The 23,009-nt window shown below is 48.9% G+C and overlaps 1 protein-coding gene across 1 annotated transcript; it reads right to left on the bottom strand.

Annotated features, from left to right (window-relative positions):
* Nucleotides 1–94: 94 nt before the first annotated feature.
* LOC149348560 (sodium- and chloride-dependent neutral and basic amino acid transporter B(0+)-like) lies at nucleotides 95–12,927 on the bottom strand. The gene is made up of 4 exons (XM_089541793.1): nucleotides 12,819–12,927; nucleotides 11,668–11,799; nucleotides 514–689; nucleotides 95–112 (listed from the first exon to the last, which is right to left on the bottom strand). The coding sequence occupies exons 1-4, from the start codon at nucleotides 12,877–12,879 to the stop codon at nucleotides 95–97; spliced, it is 387 nt and encodes a 128-aa protein (XP_089397919.1). The 5' UTR covers nucleotides 12,880–12,927.
* Between the last annotated feature and the right edge of the window lie 10,082 nt (nucleotides 12,928–23,009).

Raw genomic sequence — 23,009 nt, 5'->3', positions numbered from 1 at the left:
GGAGGCTATATAGAGGCAGTATTGGTCCGCGTGTACGCAGCCTGTCACGTGGCACATTCATCAATGTCCTTCCATTTACTACACTCTGCCTCTGTTACTCTTGCACGCTTACCTGGGAGACAAGAACAGTTAAGAGCACTGGTCCTGAGCCCGCGACGAGACGGGTTATGCAGTTGGAAATTAATGGTAGCAAGCAGTACTAGCAAACCAAGCAGTAGTTGTAGTAGTAGTTGTAATGTTAGGAGCAGTAGCAGTAGTAGCAAGGGGTCTTGATCGTGTGCACGACGATATGTGCAGTATTGCGCCTAAAAGACCGAATGATCCCCCTTTCCGGTAAAGGAAATGTAGTATTCGAAGGGAAGGGGACAATAGGTAGGCGAAGGAGCCTACCGCAGCACGAAGGACTACTGTTGCTCCCGGGCGTTAAGTGGATGGGGATCTTTTGACAAAGACTGTCACGTCTTCGTTACCCAACGAAGAGCAGGGTATACCGCGTGCACAGAGGATCCTCACCGCCGGTGCGACGTAGCATGCCCGGTCGCTGGCCACCAGTTCCCCGGGGGGGCAGCCGCCGCTCCACGAGAGGAGGCTGCGCAGCGAGGACACCAGGTGGAGCAGGTGCTGGGACAGCGTCACCGAGTCGCCCAAGATGTGCACCACCGCGCACAGGCTCATGGTGTAGCCCAGGCCTGCGGATGATCGCACAAGCACCAGTGCAGGGTTATTTCAGGGGGTTAGATATGCAGCGTCAACCAAAACATAAGCAAACATGACCCGATTTTTCAGAATTTTTTTATGCGAAGCATACTACTTTAGCTACCACTTCAGCCCTTCACCGTGGTTATGCGCCTCCAAATCACGTGATACATGACGTCACACCACGTGACACGATGACGTCACGACAGTGGAGAAACGGGGGCCCACCTCGCGCCGTCGCTGTCGTTGTGCGCCTCCAAATCACGTGACACGATGATGCCACACCACGTGACTCGATGACGTCATGGCAGTGGAGAAACGGGGGCCCACCTCGCGCCGTCGCTGTGGTTGTGCACCTCCAAATCACGTGATACATGACGTAACACCACGCGACACGATGACGTCACGACAGTGGAGAAACGGGGGCCCACCTCGCGCCGTCGCTGTGGTGTGCGCCTCCAAATTACGCGACACGATGATGCTTCGCATTCTCCAGGCTTAACCAAGTTAAGCCTCAGCCATTTTTTTCTGCACGCATGATAAATCATTCAACACTTGCAGGGCGTATTCCAAGAACATTCGTATCTCATGGCATTTCTCCCACTTCCCTCCACCCCTTCCCGACACAAGCGTTTGCGGGTAGGCAGGCTGGAAACGCTGATTGGTCAAAAAATATGACGTCATACGCGTGACGTCATAGGTCACGTGGTATTTAATGACGTCATGTCCGGTTGGGGACAGGCATGTTTTCCCTAGATTTTTCCCCGCCACCGCTCGTCAGCGGACGGGGCTGCTCGTGTTGGCTGCTCGCGAGGAGCCGAGATCTTACACCGTGGCCGAGAGGCGAGGAGGCAGCGTGCACTGCAACGTTGCCTCCTCGGCGTGTCCCCGTCATGTCTTTCGACCCGCCGCGGTGGCTCAGTGGCTATGGCGCTGATCCGAAAGACGCGGGTTCGATCCCGGTCGGGGTGGTCGAATTTTGATGGAGGCTAAATTCTAGAGGCCCGTGTACTGTGCGATGTCAGTGCACGTTAAAGAACCCCGGGTGGTCGAAATTTCCGAACCCCTTTCACTATGGCGTCCCTCATAGCCTGAGTCGTTTTGCGACGTTAAAACCCCAATAAACCATAAACCCATGTTCTTCAGTGCGCGCGCGAGATTAAAAAGCGCACCTGTCGCGCTGCGCTGTCACACTGCATGCCTGCTTCCGTGCATTTCTTGCGGACTCCTTTCAGTCATACTTAGCTATACTATTGACCAAAAGGCTTCTTAAACAGTTATTTCAAGTTTTATTGCTATGTATAAAGAATATGTTTGTAGCAGGTACGTGAGCCCGAACAAAAGAAAACTGTTTTTATTCCCCTTCAGTATTCCTGCTTATCGAGACTTGAGCATTTATATGTTGCAGTACCAACTTTTTTCAGGCATCACAACTGATGTTTTGATGTGTTTGGTACATATTCATCTTCAGACATTTCATGTCTGTTGGGTAAAAAAAAATATACGAAATAATACTTGAATGCATCAATGGTGACTGAGGCAACTAGCATCACGTATAGCATGCTCTTGAAATTCCTCTAGCTGTTGCACAGAAGTCTGTAATTGACTTCATTGTAGCTTCATACTTGCACCATTTAAACTCTGCACATAGCTCTTTTTTCACAAAAGGAAATGTGATTAGGTTTCTGAATAGAGCTGTGCACGGGCCGCAATTTCGAACCCGCGCCTGGCCCGGGACCCAGGAAGCCCGGCCCGACACTGAAGGACCCTGAGCACGCTCGTGCTCGGCCCGACCTGCAAAGCGGCGACGACACAAAAAGAGAATTTCAGGAAAATGAGTTTATTTCAATGACATTCAAATTTTGACCTCGCATTGCAGATCACAGTTTGGGATTATACACAAGACACAACGCATAAAGGCATAGATTTATCACTCTAAATATGCAAGTTGTTCATTGATGATGGCTTGATCGAAACAAGAGCGGCGCTCTTTCATTACGAATCCTGCGGCGCTGAAATTTTTCTCGCTGCTTGAATTGGTGGCCGCAACAGCTAATACTTTCATAGCAAGAAGAGAAACGCTTGAAGTACGAAGGGGAATGACAGACGTGGTGTCGTAAGCCCTGGATGGCGTGCCACGACACGAAGACTTTTTGACTTGTCAGAGGATAAGTGAGCAAATAAGCGACAGGGCGGCGCTATCCTGCGAATGCCGATGTGGCCGCGACGTCCCTGCTTCTACTATTCACGGGAAGGCACGGTGCTGTGTTCACTTCGCTGACAAGCGATTACGGCGAAACGCAGCACTGCGCCAGAATAGTACGAGCTGAGCCGTAGTGGAGGCGCCAGTGACATTCTTCTAATGCCATTCATGTGGTGGGCCCCCCCTCCCCCCTCCCTTCGCTCTCGCCCGCGACTATTGTCCGTCTCCCCGGCCGGAACCTGCCGGGTAGGCGGACAAGAGAGAAGGCTGCCGGTTCTGCGGTGCGCTGCGAGTGGCGAGTGGAAGAATTTAACCTTTTCCCGATGTGCTGGTGCAGCGCGACTCCGTGACCTCGCGTGCGCCGTACGCAGCCCTGCCTCCGCTTCCCAGAACCATCCTTTCTTCTTACAAGGCGCCCAAAACTGGTTGTTTTGCCCCAACGTTGGTACTTGCTAGAACCAAAAATGCGTTTCCAGCCCCAGCTAGCTTTTTTTTTTTAGCGTTTGTACTATCCTCCCGTCCTTGTACATTCCCTCCTGGATGGTCTAGACACAAATCTATTCCTGCTGTGCATGCAAGACGCCCAGCGCACCACAGCCATATTCGCACTTCCACATATATGATACATGCTTTGCCCAAATTAGAGCCCTGGGCGTTTGGTTGTGAGTAACACCGTATGGCGCGTAATGCATTCCCATCAGGCAGAATTAAAATATGAGAAAATTCATCGCAAGATATATTTCCTTGTATTGTCCAAGTAAATTACTTCTATACTAACTCCTCCGTTCTGCTGTGACCAAAAGATAAAACAACTCAGCGTGTAAAAAAGGTGAATGCAAAAATACACTACTTTTGTGCAAAATTCACAGGAAGTGCACTTAAATTGCCACAAATGCATGGCCAATTAAGGAAAAAAAACAAGGGCAAAGGACGGAGACGCACAACAGGAACACAGGACGACGCTGTGTTCTGTGTTCCCAGTTCTGTGTCCCCGTCTTTTGCGCTGGTTTTCTTTCTACAATCGTGAACCAATTAACTCGCCCAGCTCTCCACTCTACTGGACCAATAAGGCATCAAGCTTCACAGTGCATTAGTGTTATATCTTACGCTACATATTTTCGAATTGCTTTTGCTCGGCATACACGTCTTTCATTTGCTTAGGAAGAAAGCAGCGCAGTCAAGAAAGTTACTCCCTCCTGCCAGCGAAAATTTTAAAAATGCGTTTTTTTTCAGCGCCAGTATAAAATCTTTGCATGCTGACGGCATGTTGAAATTTTCGTTAATGCACCGTAATAATTATCTCATGAAGCCCCAGCTCTTGTGGCTCAGGACGAAGAGTACGATGATTTATGGCAATATTTGAAGTGCATTTATGAACCAATTTCTTATTGCTCTAACGTTCTCCTAAGCAAATAAAACTGAAAATTGTGATAATTTTGATAATGCTTTATGAGCTAACACTACCAGGACGTGGTAAATAAACAAAAAATAAATTCTTTGATGAAGGCCTGTACGCTGCACTTGTGCTGCTCATTTATTTCATGCTGTCCATTTTCTCAGTGCAGTGTCTTCTTTGATATGCATATTTCTGGCTCATTACATACTTTGCTTCGGTTCACAATTCTTCTTTTAGCTATATTTCATCCACTTTCCTGCCATGATCTCTATTCAGACGTAATTTGTGTAATTTTGCTTTGTCCGGGCTCCTACAATGTTCTAGTATATATGAATGATGTGAAGACCTGTTTCAAGCTGTTGCACTATAATTCAGTCTAACCTCCTCGATCACGATCACCTAAGCCTTTCCTTATCTGTTGCCATACTTTTTTATGGAAACACTTAAAAACAAAGCACCATGATCTATTTCAGTATTGTTTTATTTGCCGATCTAATTTTTTCGAAGATAACATGGAATACCAACTCCCCTTTAATGTCCCCGTTCTCGTCTCGAAGTCGCGAATTTTTAGATGTGCGCTCAGTATTCTCGTTAGTGCATTTGTGCTCACAAGGGACTATAACAGCCAACGCGGCTAATACGCTAGATTTAATCCTGACAAATCGATCTGACATAGTCTCACCTATTACATACCTGCCAGGCATCAGCGATCAGTTGCTAATGCACTCTGACATTAATCTAGCCACTCCGAACACTAACAAAAAGAAAAAAAATAATAATACGAGACTACAACGGAGCAGATTTTCAGGCGATAAATAATGAACTATTTTTTTTATCGATGCTTTCCCATAGCTTTGGTGTCCGCAGCATTCAAACCAACTGGAGCATGTTCACAGCTATAGTCACCCATCTCACAGAACAATACACTCCTGAACGCACTGCCACCACCCACTCAATAGCTCCCTGGTGTAATAATCACATTAAACGTTTATCTAACAAAAAGAAAGCCTCTACCGCATCGTAAAGTTCTCGCCAACTAGTGAGTGATCGGACTTCGTATTCAGCGGCCTCCAACATGTATGTTCAGGCGCTCAAAACACTTCCACTCACATGTAACCACCAATGTCAAAAATTCTGGCGGGTCATTACTCCTTCCACCAACGATAGTTTTGCGTTATCTGACCCGTTAGGCGACCCCATCCCTTCCGACTTTTGCATCACGATTCTTAACCGCGCAATCACTGACAACTTTACACCCATATCTGATGTATACATATGCCTACAACTCACCACTTCAACTATGTTTTCATGCCACCTATAACTGTTGCTCCTACTGGTGTGAATAAGCTTATTGATGGACTCAGTGTTCATTCCGCTCCGGGTTATGACTGCGTTACTTAAAAAGCACTGCAGCTTATTCGCCCATTATACTAACCAAACTTTTCCAGCATTGACCAGTCGACGCTGCTACTGAGTGAAAGATCAGAAAGGTGGTTACAGTCTACAAATCCGGCAGCAAAGCATCCCCTATTAATTATCGTCCCATATCCCTTACCAATACTTGCCCCAAAATGTTCAAAAATATAATATTCACCAACCTTGTTAACATCCTTTCATTGAACAACTTTTTTATGTCAGCGCAACATGGTTCTCGAAAACCTTACTCTTGCGAAACACAGTTAATATAGTTTACACATGCATTGCACTGTATTCTAGACCTACCATCACTAACTGACTGTATATTTCTGGATTTTTCGAAGGCTTTCGACGATGTATGTTACAACCTTTTGGCTCACAAAAAAAAAAAATCTGAATATTGACTGTAACTTATTGAAATGGATTGAAGGTCTACTTAATCGCTCACAATTAGTTTTTGCTAACGGTTATAACACCTGTTTTACAGAGGTGTCTTCCGGAGTTCCACAAGGTTCAGTGCTTGGACCCTAGCTACTGTTCCTGATTTAACATTAATGATCCCCGCTCTCTTATGGATTCTCATATTCACCTATTCGCTGATGTTTGCGTCATTTTTAGAGAAATAACCAACACTAACAACCTTACATTACTTCAGTCAGTGGCGGTCACAGAGCGGTTTTAGGGGGAGCGGACAGACTGCTGTATATAAAAAAAGAAAAAATAGAAACAACGATTTTTATTTTATTTGAACAAAAATTTTTTTGCGCTTTGTTATTGAAAAATAAAGGGCGAAAGGTATAGACATTATACCATTACTCAATCTTTGAATGTTAACGTTTACGCGAGCAATATTCATTTCGATACCAGGGGAAACGAGTCGACGTCTGAGATATCCCGCCACGACATGTCCACTAAGGTCAAAGCACCTGCCCGGACATTTCACCAGTGGGGTTAGCGGCCTTCATTTCTCAGTTCTGGGAAGTGGCTTTGTTCCGCCCTCAGTCCCCTCCTTCAAGGAGGCTGGTCGGCGCTCCTTGTCAAGCCAGAAAGGGATGGTCCCCTCGCTGGCGTCGCTGTGTCCCATGGTGGGATAAAGACATGAATGGGTGGCTCCCTTTCCCCCCTCCCCCGCCGACGAGGTTGCTGGCCACCGCAACCGCAGGTGAATGGCACTGCCGTCGCCGCCGCGCCGGCGGCATGGCAAGACAACGGTGGCGGCAAGGCAGGAACACGATTCCTCCACAATCACAACGAATTGTGCTCGTATAACTATCAACGTGTAGAACGTGGAATTGTGTGAAATAAGACAGCTGCTAACAAGGTGAACGTACAAAGCAGGGGACTACTTGACGAGACCGCCACTGACTTCAGTGCGAAGAATGGTGAATGCAGCTATATGAACAAATGCAAAGTCATGCGTGTATCTAGAAAAACTTCCGTCCCACCTCACTACTACTTCGATAACATTTCGTTGAGATCAGCCTCATCATATAAGTGCATCGGCGTCCACATTACTTATTATCTTAACTGGTCTCTTCATACCGAGAACATAATTGAAAATGCTAATCGCATGCTTTGCTACTTACGTCGCAACTTCTTTAACGTTCCTTCCAATTTGAAACTATTGCTTTATCAAACACTAATACGATAAAAACTCGGGCATGCAACACGTGTATGACACCCTGCTCATGACAACTTCATTAATGATCTTGAGCTGGTGCAAAATAACTCTGTGCGTTTAATCCTTGTTAATTACAACCGCACAGCGAGTATAACTACTATGAAGTCTAATATCTGCCTCCCATAACTGACATCGCGTAGAAAATTTTTTCGTATCACCCTGTTCTACAAGCTGTACTATTATCCCGCTCTTCGTGATCACCTCATCCCCCATACAATTTCTGTATCCCGCCGCATTGATCATGATCACAAAGTCGGAAGTATGTCATGCACCAGAAAATGCTGCTCGCAGTCATTCCTGCCGCGAACCTCATGCGACTGGAACCACCTTCCCGCAGAAGTTGCCGGCACTGAAAATTATGAGCAGTTCCGCGTAGCACTAGCTAACATTGTATATTCAGGCGCTTTTTAATATTCATGTAATCAACTGTATTTTTCTCTCAGTGTTCGTATATTTACCATTCCCCCTGTGTAATGCCACTGGCCTTGAGGGGTAACATAAATAAATAAACAGAGTATGCAAGCCTCTTACACAACATTCACTAATATTTCTTTCTTTCTGTAATAACGATTTGTAGACAGCCTAAAGACTCATATTTCACTGACGTGAAGGTTCATTTTTCACAGTCACAGTTCCATACTGTAGAGCGCAGGATAGCGCTTGTGCTGCATTGTTCTTCTTCTGTGTGTGTCATTGAAGGCGATATTGTTTATTTTCTCAAGTACTATGCACCATGTACCCCAAACTGAAGTTCTTCTAAATCTTTGATATTAGCAGTTGCAAATTCAAGCCTTCTGCAGGATTTGAAGGAGGCCCAAGGAGCCGAGGACTAATTTTATGCATATGTAAATGTAAACAGCTAATCTATCTGTACTATTGTAACTTCCATTCTCTTTTTTGCTTTATGTGCTGTTTTTATATTTCGTGCCATAGTGCTGAATGTCGTAATTTTTGTATGTATTATAGTGTAAATTGATACTGTATGTCTGCTGTCAAAGTGTTTTCTTTTTCTTTACTGTAAAGCGCGATTGTAATGTTTATCTCTTATATTGTTTGGTGTACTTTCCATGTTCTTGTAAAGTACCAACTTGTTTTTCCTACGTTCAAAACTGTCATCTAATGGTCTCCTGGGCCTTGTCAAGCTGTTTGGTTTTGGTTTGGTTTATGGGGTTTAACGTCCCTAAGCGACTAATACACGTGCCACACGCTCACAAGTTTTGGGACGTTAAACCCCATAAACCAACCATAAACCAACCAACACGCTCACAAGAAATGGCAGTAAATGCTTAAGGCCTTAAGTTTGTTAATGCCATTATTTTCGGAGTTGGTGCTACACGTCCACATTTAATGCCATTATCGAAAGTGACGATGACGATAACGCTTGCAAGGTAGTTAAAAATTTCATCTGAATATAAACATTTCTAATGTGCACAATATATGGGAAATGTTGTTCAAATGTAATATAAAATCGATTTTTCAGAAAATACGGCTGTTCCTGCTTTACAAGTCGAAAAAGTAGCCATAGACTCGCATGTCAGCACCCAAGTCGAGAGTACCTGTCAATAAGGCTGATAAAAATGGCGCTCTTCGCATCGAAAATTCAGTATAGTTGCCTCATCTGGCTGAAAGTTAAGAATTAACTATTTCCTACTGGTTAGGAAGTTGCTACTAACAAAGCTGCATGCTTTTCTGCGTGTGGAATGGGAACGAGAGTAGGCATTGCACGGGCGAATGAGTTGTGGCGAACTCAGTAGGTCGCGAATGGCAGTAAGGCTAATGCCATTAAATTTGTGCGTGTGGCACCGCACGAATGCCATTAAAACTTAAGGCAGTAAGCACTTAATGGCATTAAATCTGTCCGTGTGGCACGGGTATAAGGCTATGAGAGACGCCGTAGTGGAGGGCTCCGGAAATTTCGACCACCTGGGGTTCTTTAACGTGCACTGTCATCGCACAGTACACGGGCCTCTAGAATTTCTCCTCCAAAGAAATGCTAGCCGCCGCGGCCGGGATTGAACCCGCGTCTTTTGGGTCAGAAGCCGAGCACCATAACCACTGAGCCACCATCAAGCTGTGTGCACAGCTTTTAGCCCAGGGTGACCAGCCAGATTTTTCTGGTAAATAAAGTGCACTGACTGATTTATTAATTCATTGATATGCAACTTACAAATGATTGGAAATGAGGGGAACATGTGCACAGAGCGGAAAGCGCGTGGTCTCCCAGGAAACACTGAGGTGGCCCCGAGAAGGGCCTTTAGTAAGGACGACATCCGTTTTATGCCTCTTCACTAAGCAGCGACGACACGGCGTGCGCAGTCCTCGTTGTTTTGCCCGAGCTGTCGAAGCAATCCTTGTTAAAAAAAAAAACACGAGGGAACAAAGTCGGGCTGTGTATGCAGATGCGATCGCCTCGTGGTTCCATTCACGGCGAACAATCATCCGGGAAGCCCGGCTTTTTCGACGGATTCAGGAAACGACTGAAAAAAACAAAAGTAAGGAGCGAAGAAAGGTGCACTGCTTACAGGTTAGAACACAAAAAACAAAGCTAGGCGCTGCACTCGGTTAACCCATTCAACGAGGCGTGGCGTGAGCTTTAAATCCGATTTCGACAAGGCGTGAGAAGTCGCTAAAGAGGCAAAGGCACACTGCACTGGGTGAATGATATAGCTAGACTAAGCGCAAGTCATAACTTCTCTAAAGCCACACTGCACTCGTTTAACCCTGCAACGAGGCCTAGCGCGGGTTCTGATGTCTGGCGCCGATTTCGACAAAGAGAGGGAACACGGCCGCGAGATTGGATGCCCGCAATCTTCCAGGAAGCAATGAAGCGGCCCTGAAGAGGGCCGTTTGGAGCAGCTCTTCAACGTCAACCTACAGCGGCGTGGCGGCGAGCAGTAGGCCCAGCGTCCGCGGCGAACAATGACATCGGCTTCCGAGAAGCATATCCTGGGAACGATGCTGCAAAAAAAAAGTTTCGTTACAAGCACCGAAATTTGGTGAGCCCTCAATGCACGAGAAAACTTGCGACAATGTAGTTCAGTCCTTACCTCGGGGTTGAGAATGCGCACGCCCGACAAGCGCGTCAGCGTAGCTGTCAAACGGCGGTCCTCAAAGCGCGCCTGATGCGGATCCTTGTAGTGCCGCGGCAAAAACTTTAAATACGAGCATGACACTAGCCACGTGCTCCTGGCGAAACGGCGAAAGCCGCAAGCAAAAACTGCACAGAAATTTCAGCTGGCTGTCACCGACGAGCGCACCACGCACGAACGCCATAGCTGCACACGCCTCGAAACGAGCGCGCCGAGGATCACGAAACGAATGCCCGCTCACCACGCACGCACGCGCGGCGCGGCGGGTGCACCTAGCGATTCCCCAGGCGCTCTAGGGAGAGGTCGAGAAAGGCGCGCGACGCCACGTCCGGTTGAGAACAAGGGCGAAGTCAAAAAACGTCACGGAGAAGCGCATCCCATCGACCAATCAGCGTTTCCAGCCTGCCTACCCGCAAACGCTTCTTTCCCGACCTACCCTGCGGTGGCCGGCAAAAACCGACCCCCGCAGGAAGTCATTTAAGGAGACCGTGTCGTGTCGCCTTCCTCTCTGTACTGACTCCCGTTCTCTTAGCTGCCTGCGCTCCTTGCGGGTACCACGACGGATGACTACGGGAATCTGCCATTAAGCAAGGAACCCCCTCCATGTTTACATCACCGTGAGCCTATGCCTACCTGCACTCGGGCAGAGGGATCGACCACACAGCTCTCCATTATAACACGTTCTCTCTCTTGCAACGAACATCCCAGTTGTTGTCAGATACAACTCAAAAACAAAGCGGCCAATGACCCTCAAAGCAGGCTTTCCATCCAATGGCTTCCACTTACTGACATGGTGATGCGTTCACTCGGGTTGCACCTGCTCGGCACCTACGATGCCACGCTATCAGGTTCGATGCACTTCACAGCGAAGCCATAACACTAGGTAGCAGCCAATGCGTGGAAAGCCTCATTGAGGGGGGTTTCCCAGCAGCGTTCTTGAGTTGTGTCATAGCCTCCTTTACACTTTCTATAGGAGGCTATAGTTGTGTCTGACTCAATCAACGAATGTTAAGAAAAGCAGCACAAAGGCAGAAACGCGGAAGAAGTGAGAGGTAGAGAGGATCCGTCTGAGTTCAGTAGTTCCTTCTGTGCTTCCTTTTTTTGTGCTGCTAATCTCGATGTTTATTATCCACAACAAAGTGCTCCACGGGCCAAGTTCTCATAGCATCCGTTAGCGACGACGCACCTATGAAGAGTGGAACTGCGCCGAAGATGCCGCTGTTTCCGTCTTCGGAGAACTGGGCCAGGCTGCTCTCGAGGTGCATGACGGGCATCGCCACGGCGACCAGCAGCGCCAGGTAGGCCAGCATGAACGGAACTGCAGAGAGGCATACATATATGCACGTCTCTTGGTGCTTGATAAGCTCGAAACTAAGGAACACGTCACAAGGACGAGAACAGAGGTGAGAAGGGCTACTACTACGCAGACATGTCCAGTATTCTTGGACAAAAATTTTGAATACTGAAATACTGTAAGGTACTGTTATGTTTCAAAAGAGTTAGCTGCTGGGCTATTCGGTTGTCCGACATAATAAAAGGATTCTAGCGCCTACAGCACACAATAAAGAAGACAGAAGACAACACGGGCACTTGTCTTCTGGCTTGTCTTCAAGCGCCATGTTGTCTACTTTCTTGTGTGCTGTACGTCTTGGCGCTAGACTCCTTTTAATATGTGCTTTAAGTAAGCATTGGAGGCAGTGGTTCATTCTTCTTATTCGTAGCAAAATCTTTCTTTTAATGTTTTCCCGTCCCTCACATCGATCTGTTAAGACTGCCGTATAAAAACAATATACGGGGAACATTTTTTACGGTGGCAAAATGAATACCAACAAAATCCAAGCCTGCCGACAAGATATCTGCGGATATATTCATTTTTATAGTGAAATATTACAATATATGAAAAGAATGGCATTCATAAACTCTTTCTCGTGCAAAATGCTTTTGTCCAGGTGTTCTGGTTATGAATAAACTCAAACACAAGAAACGAAAGCTCACAAGTGACCGCACGTTCTATGAGCCTCAGCTCAAAATTCACAGCGAGTACTGCAAAAAATTTTTTTGCGGATGGCTGGCAATGGAATGCGATTCACAGTAGCTTTTAGTGGGCACGAATAATTTCCGTTTTATGAGATAGCACTCGTTATCGTCAACGCGGCTATAATCTGCATCTAGAAGACGAAGGTGCCCTGCAGTTGACCCCGAATGATAAGCTTAACGCGCAAATCTACTACTGAGACCGCAGTGTTTCTATGGTCCTGCATCTCACAGGCCCCTACTGTCGTCACTGAACGCATCCCTCACGGCCTTTGGCGAAAAGAAAGACGCAAGAGGACCCACCTCCTCCGTGGGCGATGGACATCTCGGGAAAGCGGGTGGCGTTGGCGCTGCCGGCCGTCATGATGAACAGCGTGGCCAGCTTGTGCGCCCGGCTCTGGAAGCCCGCCTGCGTGGTCTCCTGCGCACACACACACGCAGGATGTGCACACATTTGAAACCTACATGTCCCGCAATGTACTGACCACAATGGCCGTCGCATGGCCCTACATATCGAGCTGCCCATAACAGAGTACAAAGAGATGGTTGCACTTTCCCCCCGTCACGTCAAAACCTCGGACAACCACGAAGGCGGGAACTCAGTCCTCAGTTGCCGCTGCCCAAATAACACCATAACCAATGATATACTGACCCGCCACGGTGGCTCAGTGGTTACGGCGCTCGGCTGCTGACCCGAAAGACGCGGGTTCGATCCCGGCCGCGGCGGCCGAATTTCTTGAAGGCGAAATTCTAGAGGCCCGTGAGCTGTGCGATGTCAGTGGACGTTAAAGAACCCTAGGTGGTCGAAATTTCCGGAGCCCTCCACTACGGCGTCTCTCATAGCCTCAGTCACTTTGGGACGTTAAACCCCAATAAACCAAACCAACGATATACTAACCACCCCCCCCCCCCGGGTCGCTATGTGGTGCGGGTGAATCATGTGTCAGCGCCGCAGCATCCCTGGTGATTCGCGCTTGGTTACAAGGTGTCGAGACTGCTTGAATTCGTCGCTGTCTGTTTTGCGCCCACGACATTGGTGAAACTGGGAGATCATAAAAGTGGTAACGGACGATGGGAAAGCGTATCCTCTTTGAATTGGCATTGTTAAGCCTGTAGAAAATTGTTTCTTACAGCGCGTGCACGCCGCCTGGTTCACCGCGGGAAACTATAACCCGCAACAGATTCTCGCAAGCGGAAATGCTTAAAAAGTACGGGAAAAGTGGTGCAGTCGTATGGAGATACTCAAGATTCTAGCGCGTCGAAGGTATCTACCTCGCTTCCTTCGCTTTCTTCCTCGCTTTCCGTCATGAAGACAGCTGGTCACGTAGTTCCAGGCAAAGGTGGGAGGCTGAGAAACCGGGAGGTCCAGGCTTGAGTTCTCCGCCTGGAAGACCCAGAAGAACGTCGAAAGGCGGCGTAGACCTTTTCTGCGGGAGAACAGAGGATAGCGCGTGCAACGCGGCCCGTGACTCTTCTTCTTCTGACCCGCCTTCCGCTGCACGTGCAGTTCGTTCTTCGTTCACGTCTTCTACAGAGCATGCAAGCCCAGTAGTTGGGCTAGGGTATTCAAGAGCAAGGGGTCATCCTGAGGAAACTGAAGACGAACACTTATATCAATCCAGTAAAATCCAGCTAAATGTTTCCAAATTCGTGTGATCCGCATTGCGCCTTCTGTGGTGCAGCGGCTAACTTATACCACATTGCATGGACATGCCAGAATAATCCATATTGCGACCGGAAGACCAGCTTTGCGTTGTCAACTGGTCAAGAGCAACGGCAAAAGCCAATGGACTCCTGGAATGAGGGCACACCCAACTAATCCCAAAATATTCTGTGCATTAAATGTTTTTCTCACTTACTCACGGAGAAGAAGGGAAATTCCCCCATAGGGTTCCTTCCGCTGAATTTAGGTGGCAGGGTGCCTCGATTTTACGACCTCCGTTAAGGATTAAAGTAAACCATTGTTTAGTTGGGAGGCGCCTTCTGGTTGCAAAAGAACTGTGTCTCAAACTTTGTTTCAAACTGTGTCTCAAAGTCACTTTCTGAAATTTATTTTTTTTTTTTTCGGACGCTACAAAATTTCTGCCTGCCAGTCGAAACTGCAACCAGAAGGAATAATATCGAAGGCGCCTTAATTTCAGTCGTCTGTGACTTAACACGGTGTACCGCCTCAACTGCCAAGCTGAAAAGTGCATGAATGGTACCCTCAATACTACCAAATCAGTGCTCTTTCCCGAGTTCCGCATGTGCACGTTGACCTCGACACCAGGTCGCCCGGCAACTAGATGGCACCAATTCCTGTTTTCAATCCGGAGCCGTGGTACATTCCGCTCTCGCATTTGCTGCGGCGCTACGAAAACTTAAATCAGTACATCTGCAAAGACATGTGGAAAGCATGAATATCGTGTGCATGCTACACTATAAACACGAATGCACCTATATGGGTGTAAAAAGGGCGTACGCTACAGGACAGCGTACTCCCTTTTTACTCCTTTCTGACACGCTGCACACTTCCCGTACTGTCGGTAGCTAAAATGGCGCATGCCACGCGAGCTTCGATTCAACTGCGCTTACCTTCCTATTCTTGCAGTGTCAAGACGTCAAACAGAAAGCGCACAAAACTTGCTGCGATGTAGTGCATAGGTGAATCTCTGAACAGTACACCGCTTGTGGCGGTAGGCAGCAGAATACACGAGGCAGGAAGAGAACATCTTGCGCCGTCCATGGATGCCGGAGCGCGGCCAGACATCCGATCTCGGGCTTCCTAATTAGCCTTCGTGCTGTCCGTGTCCAAGCCGGCATATCTGCAAAGATAAAAAGGGAACCTCCACCAAAGGCAACCATGGATCCAAACGACTGAAAACTGCAAACAGACGGAACGGAAGTGGTTGTGTTGTCCTTTGCCGTCCTGTCCGTTAGCAGTGCTCAGTATTTTCCATCAGCATGTACCAAGCAGTCCGACTAAGCCCTTTTCTTGCAGCCTCGGATGACGTGACCATTCCAATGGCGTCCGAGGGTCACGCTGTACACTAGCTGTACTGTCGGGACTTCGATTGAACTGCATCCTCCATCCCCTTCAGCGGCACCTGGTGTTGATACAGCTCTGGGGCAGGGGCGTAGCCAGGAGGGGGGGGGGGGCACTTATTTCAGCCCCCCCCCCCCCGAAATTTTTTCGAACTGTCACCGACCGCAGCACGGCCGAAAGTCTATACCGCGACTTCTGCTATCGTAGTTTTGTCCTTTCCCGGATCGTTTGTCTTTCCGTGTGTGAAGTTTACTATCTTTGATTGTGCAAGATGCTTATTTTCCTTGTTTGACGCATTATATAGGGTGACTTTTGCTTAGATACGTAGATTTAATGGAGACATATGTGTATTTAAATATCTTGCTGCGAGATTTTGTGTATACATACAGTGACTTTGTTTCCAGTGACACCTTTTTTCCTTTATCAAGTTGTATCTTCGCATTTCTAATACTCCATTTTATCTTCGCACTTCTAATGTATATTTTGCAGAACTGCTCGTTTATACATGTGCTCGATGTTGCGACTAAAATTTCGATGCAAATACTCGCAATACATGACCGGTGACAGCTGCTGCTGCGCAGTACACTGGAACCAAGGACAGCGTCATTGAGATTTTTCCCTGGCCGTCGCATATGTACAAAAACGTAAAGGTTCTTAAACGACTAAAATTCCTTAAAATATTTGTCCATTACTTGCTCATTTCATGGCCTTTACGTTTTTCATATCAGCGGCTTGGACTGCTTTTCTGGTTTCTGATTTATACGAGAATAGTTCTAGACTTCGTTTGATATTTATTAAATACGCAAAAACATGGAAGAATTGGTATCAGTTATGTCTGCCACAATTTTTAAGACATACGAATACATTCTTTTATTTTAAAAATGCATATTCCACTTGTCTAGACAGTGCATAGCGTTATCTAATACACAATGGCATTGTCAGTGGCAACGCAGTTTTTATTCTTGCGTGTGATCCCTCCACAAATTCTATGAGGAGGCCACGCTGCAACCTGAGACCCCCCCCCCCCCCCCGAACAAAATTTCTTTCTACGCCACTGCTTTGGTGAGCACAGCTTTCATCTGCAGTCATGCCAGTCTTCTCGGTTCCATAAAGCGTAGTTCTGCTTATTGAAAACGCAGAAAACTGGACGCTGCGATGCAGCGTATTCAAATGACCCGACAATGCATCGTTTGCGGCGGGAGGCAGAAGGTGCACGAAAGGAACTTACGACCCTCAGCTGCCATATCGGGCCAGGTGTCACTGCGGGACAAATGCACCACTGCCGTTGGATCAAGTATGAGAATGCTGGAGTGATCACATCTGCAAAGGAAAAAAAAGGTGACACACATACAAGCATATCGCAGTTGCACATACTACTCGGCGAGGAAGCAAAGTGGGTGCGATCGAAGCCTACGCCGCGGGGCTGAAAAAAGTAGGAAAAGCGAACTACCCACCTTGGCTGCAGCGGAAAAAAAACGATGTCCCGCAGACTGTAAGCAGCGTCCGTTCTTCGGAGTTGCTGGACGAGGCTGGCGAGAATTTCCGAGCGCTGTTGCGGCCACAAACCACATGTCGCTCAAGAGCACATTCGCCCCTGGGCATTGGGTGGCACGACATGGTGCCTTGGTCGCAATCCCGTTCGAAACGTGTTTCTGTTCTCTGACACAAACGGCAGCGGGCTCGCATATCTAAACCCCATTGAGGCCGCGAGCAAAGCAGGGCATACATACAGTTTCCTCTCTGACACAATATCTACCGCTGCCCTACCTACAGTGAGGTAAGCCTAAAACTGTTTGCATCGCGAATCCTAGCTCACCGCGCTCCCGTCACAGACACAAAAACCCGATGGCGAGAGTACATGAAACCTGTGCTTCACATGCTGCGTGTCGCTTTCTGATTAATAATCAATGCTCGCGGAAGCAGCACGAGTGAACCTTAAATTCGCTCAAACAGCCCAGAGCAGGTTTTACAGAAATGACACCCTCGCCGCGAGGCTTGAGCCTCGCACTCACCTTCGAAGTCGACGGCCTGGCTCGGTGCATTCCGCGACAGTCGTCAGTCGGTCGTGAGTGCAACGGCTCCTACGAGTCTCCGCTGGACGGTGAAGACGACAGCAACCCACTGGCAACGGCCACAAAATCATGTCTATAAGCACTGCCGCTTGTACGCATTAGGAAGTAACGTAATCGTCGGCAATTTCTTTAGCCGATAGTCAGCTGCTTGCGCATGCACGTTACTGTCGGTTGCAGGACTTTTCAGTGGCTGTCTGCGCTGTCGCACTTATCAGCGATAGAAAATATCCCCTGGGTGCAGAAGGCTCGAACAGTGACAGTCACTTCGCCGCGCCGCTGCTTCCATGGGCAGACGGAGCGTCGTAGCGTTTCCTGCGGCCAGACTTTCTTTTCTTTTTGTTTTCGTTGTCTGCCTCTGGTCTGTCTAGATGAGGTGATATCAAGATTGCTTTAGAAGCGCAAATTTTGCCATACATGCGCTTGCCACAGCTTGAGCGATGTTTTCTGTGTCCCACCATGCAACCGACAACAAAGCCCTATTTGGGGGGGGGGGGGGGTAGGAAGCATTGGAATTCTAACTGCGTGCTAACCATGCACCTAATGATTGATACTGATCAAAAATCCCGTTGTCGTTTCCTGGCTTCGTCAAGCCGACATAGCCTCTCTTTCTGTTTATCAGCCAGCATAACGACGGAGCCGGCAAGCGAGCGAACGCATTTTATGACCCCCCCCCCCCCCGTCTTTGTTCTCCAGCCTCCTCTCCACACTCCGCAGCTGGCGAGAGCGCGGCGAGGGCAGCGCCTCCACTCGGCAGCGGCGCGGATACAGCTGTAAGTGCGCCGCGCCTCGCGCCGCCATTCAAGGTCAAACGTGCCTCGCGGCTCCCCCAACGCGACGGGCTGAAACGCGTCATAATATTGCTTACGCAATAAAAAGTTTTCTTTGCGATGAAGCACCAAGACGGTAGCGATAACACAAGCGAGTGCTAAGTGCCGGCACAGTTAATGCGAAATAGTCTTAGTTTCACGTACGTAGAAGCTTCGCGTACGTAGAGCTCTCACGGGGAAACAGTGCGCATGCGCAGAACGCAAAGGGTCTGCGTGAATCTCACAGACTTACGTGAGATTCCGATTTTTACGTTGCGCTCTTTGCGTTGCTCGCGTACGTAGCGTTGACAACATGGAGGCACCCTGCCCGCCCGCTTCACAGCGACAACAGCTTTGTCGCCTATCCCTTGATGCGATATCGTGTTCTAAACTGTTGTATCGCCTTCAATTTGCCCATTGTTACCCCCGCATAAAGTTTCAAGTTTCAATGCAAGGAGCGGCGCCACAATGGAAAGAAGGGTCTATCCGGACCATAGAGGGAAGGGATTATCCCCTTTCATCTACCACTCCCTGCTTTGTCACACTAGCAGGTTGATCAGAATCGGTCGACGCCATTGGCTGGAAGGAGGTCCTTTGACGGGGAAAAAAAGGCTGAGGCTTAACTTGGTTAAGCCTGGAGAATGCGAAGCATCATCGTGTCGCGTAATTTGGAGGCGCACAACCACAGCGACGGCGCGAGGTGGGCCCCCGTTTCTCCACTGTCGTGACGTCATCGTGTCACGTTGTGTGACGTCATGTATCACGTGATTTGGAGGCGCACAACCACAGCGACGGCGCAAGGTGGGCCCCCGTTTCTCCACTGTCGTGACGTCATCGTGTCACGTGGTGTGACGTCATGTATCACGTGATTTGGAGGCGCACAACCACAGCGACGGCGCAAGGTGGGCCCCCGTTTCTCCACTGTCATGACGTCATCGTGTCACGTGGTGTGACGTCATGTATCACGTGATTTGGAGGCGCACAACCACAGCGACGGCGCGAGGTGGGTCCCCGTTTCTCCACTGTCGTGACGTCATCGTGTCACGTGGTGTGACGTCATGTATCACGTGATTTGGAGGCGCATAACCACGGTGAAGGGCTGAAGTGGTAGCTAAAGCAGTATGCTTCGCATAAAAGCCGCTGCGTTCTTCAGTTGTATCCGGCTATGCAAGCTGACTAAACAAAGGACGCCTCTTACCGGGAGGCAGCGACTTACAGACCTGTGGGACTGTCTCGTGAGCGCATTAGAATAGTACGCTTATTTTAGCCGTTGTATCTCGTTGGTAACCTGTATTCAATGCGAACGGCTCAATTGTTGCTGTTCTCAAGGTGTAAATGGCGCGTACTCTTGCACCCACCGCGGTGGCTCAGTGGTTGGATAGGGCGCTCAGCTACTGAGCCGGAGTTCCCTGGTTTGAACCCCGCCGCGGTGGCCGTGTTCCGATGGAGACAAAACGCAAAAGGCGCCCATGTTCTGTCAGATGTCAGTGCATGTTAAGATCCCCAGGTGGTCGAAATAGCCCGGACACCTCCACTACGGCACCTCTTTTGTAGCGAAAGCTACATTGGCCACGAACTTGCGATTTCGATGTGGCGGTGCTCCGAGGAGGCACAGAGACCGACCTTAAGCCGTTGCCTCGCAACCGCCGCAGCTGGCGGACGCCGCGCGCTTTCCGCGCCATCTGGCATGACGTCACACCGCGCGCCTCGCCGCGGAGCCGCCGTTTGGTATGACGTCACACCGCTTGCCTCGTCGTTGCGCTCTCTTTCGCTACGTGTATCCTAGCATAGCCGAGCTAAGCCACTGCCAATTTTCTTCCGTTCTTCTTTCACTCCATCCTTTATCCCTTCCCTTACTTCACGGTTCGGGTGTCCACCGAGATACGTGAGACAGTTACTGCGTCATTTCCTTTCCTCTGAAACTAATATGCGTTTTAACGCGACAGCGTTAAAGGCCCCGCTACCCTGAAAATCCGGCATCGGCGTTGTGAGCGAAAAGTAGGGTGGCGTAGGGTGGCCCAGGTGGCCACCCACCTGAGAAGCAACTTAGGTGGGCCACCTAGGTCACGTGGCCCTGTGATGTCATCACAACCTGCCCACCAGGTTGTAGGGCAAACTGACCATCCTGACGGGTGGCTGTTAAATTAATTACTGATCGCGAGAGGTTACTCGGGAAGAGCAACTTGGGTCTCACAAACCACTCTGCTGGTAGCGCCTGCCATCCCGGTGCATTCTACAATAGCATTGTAGAGTGCGCCATCTACAACAGCATTGTAGAAACAACCACCTGCCGTGTGCCAATGATGACGTCACGGTCCAATATGGTGGATAGAGGTGGAACTATGTGAGTATAACCAAACACCTCAAGCTCGTTACTTACGCGTCTTCCAGAGAGTGGCGGCCTTTTATGCGAAGCATATTACTCGCACAACCGAGCTCTTCCTTGCTGCGCCGCGCACGGCCGCGTAGCTACCACTTGACCTTCATCGGCGCACCACGTGATATGACGTCACAAGAGCTGTGAAAGCTGGGGTAAGCCACCCTAGCTGGGGCTCAACTCGTGCGCTCGCTTGCGGACGCGCAGCCTCCGCCGGCGGCCTAACTCCCGCTCCTACCGCTAGGAGATACTGACGTCACGCAAAAGGCGACGCACTCGTTGAGTCAGTTGAGCAGCGAGATGTCGGCCAGGGAGAGGGCGGCTCGCCAGACCGCAAAGCGCAAGTTACAAAGAGCCACGGGAACGGGAGAAGAACGAGAAGTACGGCTTACCAAGCGACGTGCACAGTATGCAGCTAGACGGCAGCGTTCGACAACCGATGCCGAGGTGAAGGATGAAGCTTCGAGTACTTCTACTCGGTTCGAGCGGCGAAATGCTACCAAAAGGAAAATGCGTGCTGAAGAAACTCCTGAACAGTGGGAACAGCGCCTTGTAAAGGAGCGTGCTTACCGGAAGAAGCAACGTGAGAAACGAATTACTTTACTGATCATCATAGTGTATTTATTGGTTTGAGAAAAATAAAGGAAGAAGCAGAGTAACACATGAGTTGTTCTTGTCTATGAAATGGCTAACCAGGTATAGCCAGGTAATGTCTTGTCTATGAATGGCTAACCAGGTATAGCCAGGTAATGTTTAATTTTTTAGGCTACTATGCTTCGCATCCTAGGCTTAACCATAAGCTAAGCCAGGCCATTTTTTTTTACAAGTTCATCTGCCATTTCTTCTGTATAGGCGCAGTCTTCTCTGAGGCTGCACATTAAGGTACGATTCAACGTGGCACTGGAAAGCAAAGAAGACGAAGCCTCTCTTCTCGGGTGGGGTGGTGAAAAACATTTATTAAATCATAGGGACAGGTGTTGGGGGTCGTGACCTGAAGGGTCACGCCCTTACAACCACTAGGTGGGATGCCTAGTCAGGCACCCCATTGGCGCTTGCCGCAGCCCGGGCGCGCTGCGTTAAGGCCCTTTGGGCCTCGAGGGTGCAGCAACCGGACAGGGTCGCCTCCCAGTCCTCTCGGGCGTTCGTTGCTCCGCTGAGGACATTCCCGCTTCACGCCAGAAAATCGAGACGTTGTCAGCTGGCGCCCCAAATTGGTAAGTGAGAAAGAACCACTTAAGGCGGCATTGGTCTGCTCGTGGGTGGTTCATATGTTCCATTGAGTGCTCTGTAAAATGAAATGCCTAGCATTAACCCTTTGGACTTCCCTGATAGATGGCAGGCATTGCGCCCTTACCGACGGCTATATTATGTATGTATCCACTTTCTGTTGTGAGTTCTGTTACTTCCGCGCAAACCATGACGGATGCATTTTGTTACGTGAAGTGATCTGAAGCGGGTCGAATGAATCGAGCCGAGACTCACTAGCGTGGAAGCCGATGTAAGGCACCAGACGAGACCAAGACCAGGCCAGTTAACAATAACACTTGTTGCTACTAAAGGAAGGATGAAAAAAAAAGTGCAAGGGCTTGCCCACTGGCTCAAGCCGAGCCACAATCGCTGCCACGTGCAGACAGAGGAGAGTTGAAAGATGTGAGAGGAAAGAAACTGCGTCCGCCGAACCGACGACGCCGGCTGTAACAGGTAGAGCACTGAGGGGCTTAAATAAAGGGAGAGGCTACCCTGCCAGCCGGTGGAATAGCTGCCAGGTTAGGTTGCCGGCAGTATTTGTTGATTGGCTCGCTGTAGTCACGTGACGTGCAGGAGCACTATAGTGTGACTGTTGAGAGAAGGAGCACGCAGTATGTGGGCTTACAGGAATACTGGTCTCATGGTCACCGGAGTATGTCTCAGTAGTACCGCAACCATATATCCGGATTGTTTCATGAATCTTAGAGACCGTTCAATCACGACAAAGCTGACATGCTAAATTACCGCGCACATGAGGCGTGACTTCGCCGACTGCTGAAGTAACGCAAAAGTAATACTTGTAGAAGCTTGGCTGCAACTACTTGTGTTAATTTCGCGGCCACAAATGAGCGTACTTAAGCTCTTCCGAAGGAATATGAATATTCACAGTTGTGTCACCGTTCTGATACTCACGATTAAGCGAGCCTGCACAAATACCCTGCTTATCGCATAAGCCCCACATTCTTT

The sequence above is a fragment of the Amblyomma mixtum genome, chromosome 4 (assembly GCF_055824585.1).
Source record: "Amblyomma mixtum isolate Tamu chromosome 4, ASM5582458v1, whole genome shotgun sequence".
Classification (NCBI taxonomy): Eukaryota; Metazoa; Arthropoda; class Arachnida; order Ixodida; family Ixodidae; genus Amblyomma; species Amblyomma mixtum.
The sequence above is the reverse complement of the archived record's forward strand: the minus strand, read 5'-3'. Positions and strand labels throughout refer to the sequence as shown.

What these genes read in the sequence shown, in the direction of transcription:
- LOC149348560 (XM_089541793.1), bottom strand. Translation starts at nt 12,879, where the DNA reads ATGACGGCCGGCAGCGCCAACGCCACCCGCTTTCCCGAGATGTCCATC. An exon ending in GTCCATCGCCCACGGAGGAG is followed by an intron (nt 11,800 to 12,818) that starts GTGGGTCCTCTT and finishes GCCTCTCTGCAG; the next exon opens with TTCCGTTCATGCTGGCCTAC. An exon ending in CGCAGTTCCACTCTTCATAG is followed by an intron (nt 690 to 11,667) that starts GTGCGTCGTCGC and finishes GATCATCCGCAG; the next exon opens with GCCTGGGCTACACCATGAGC.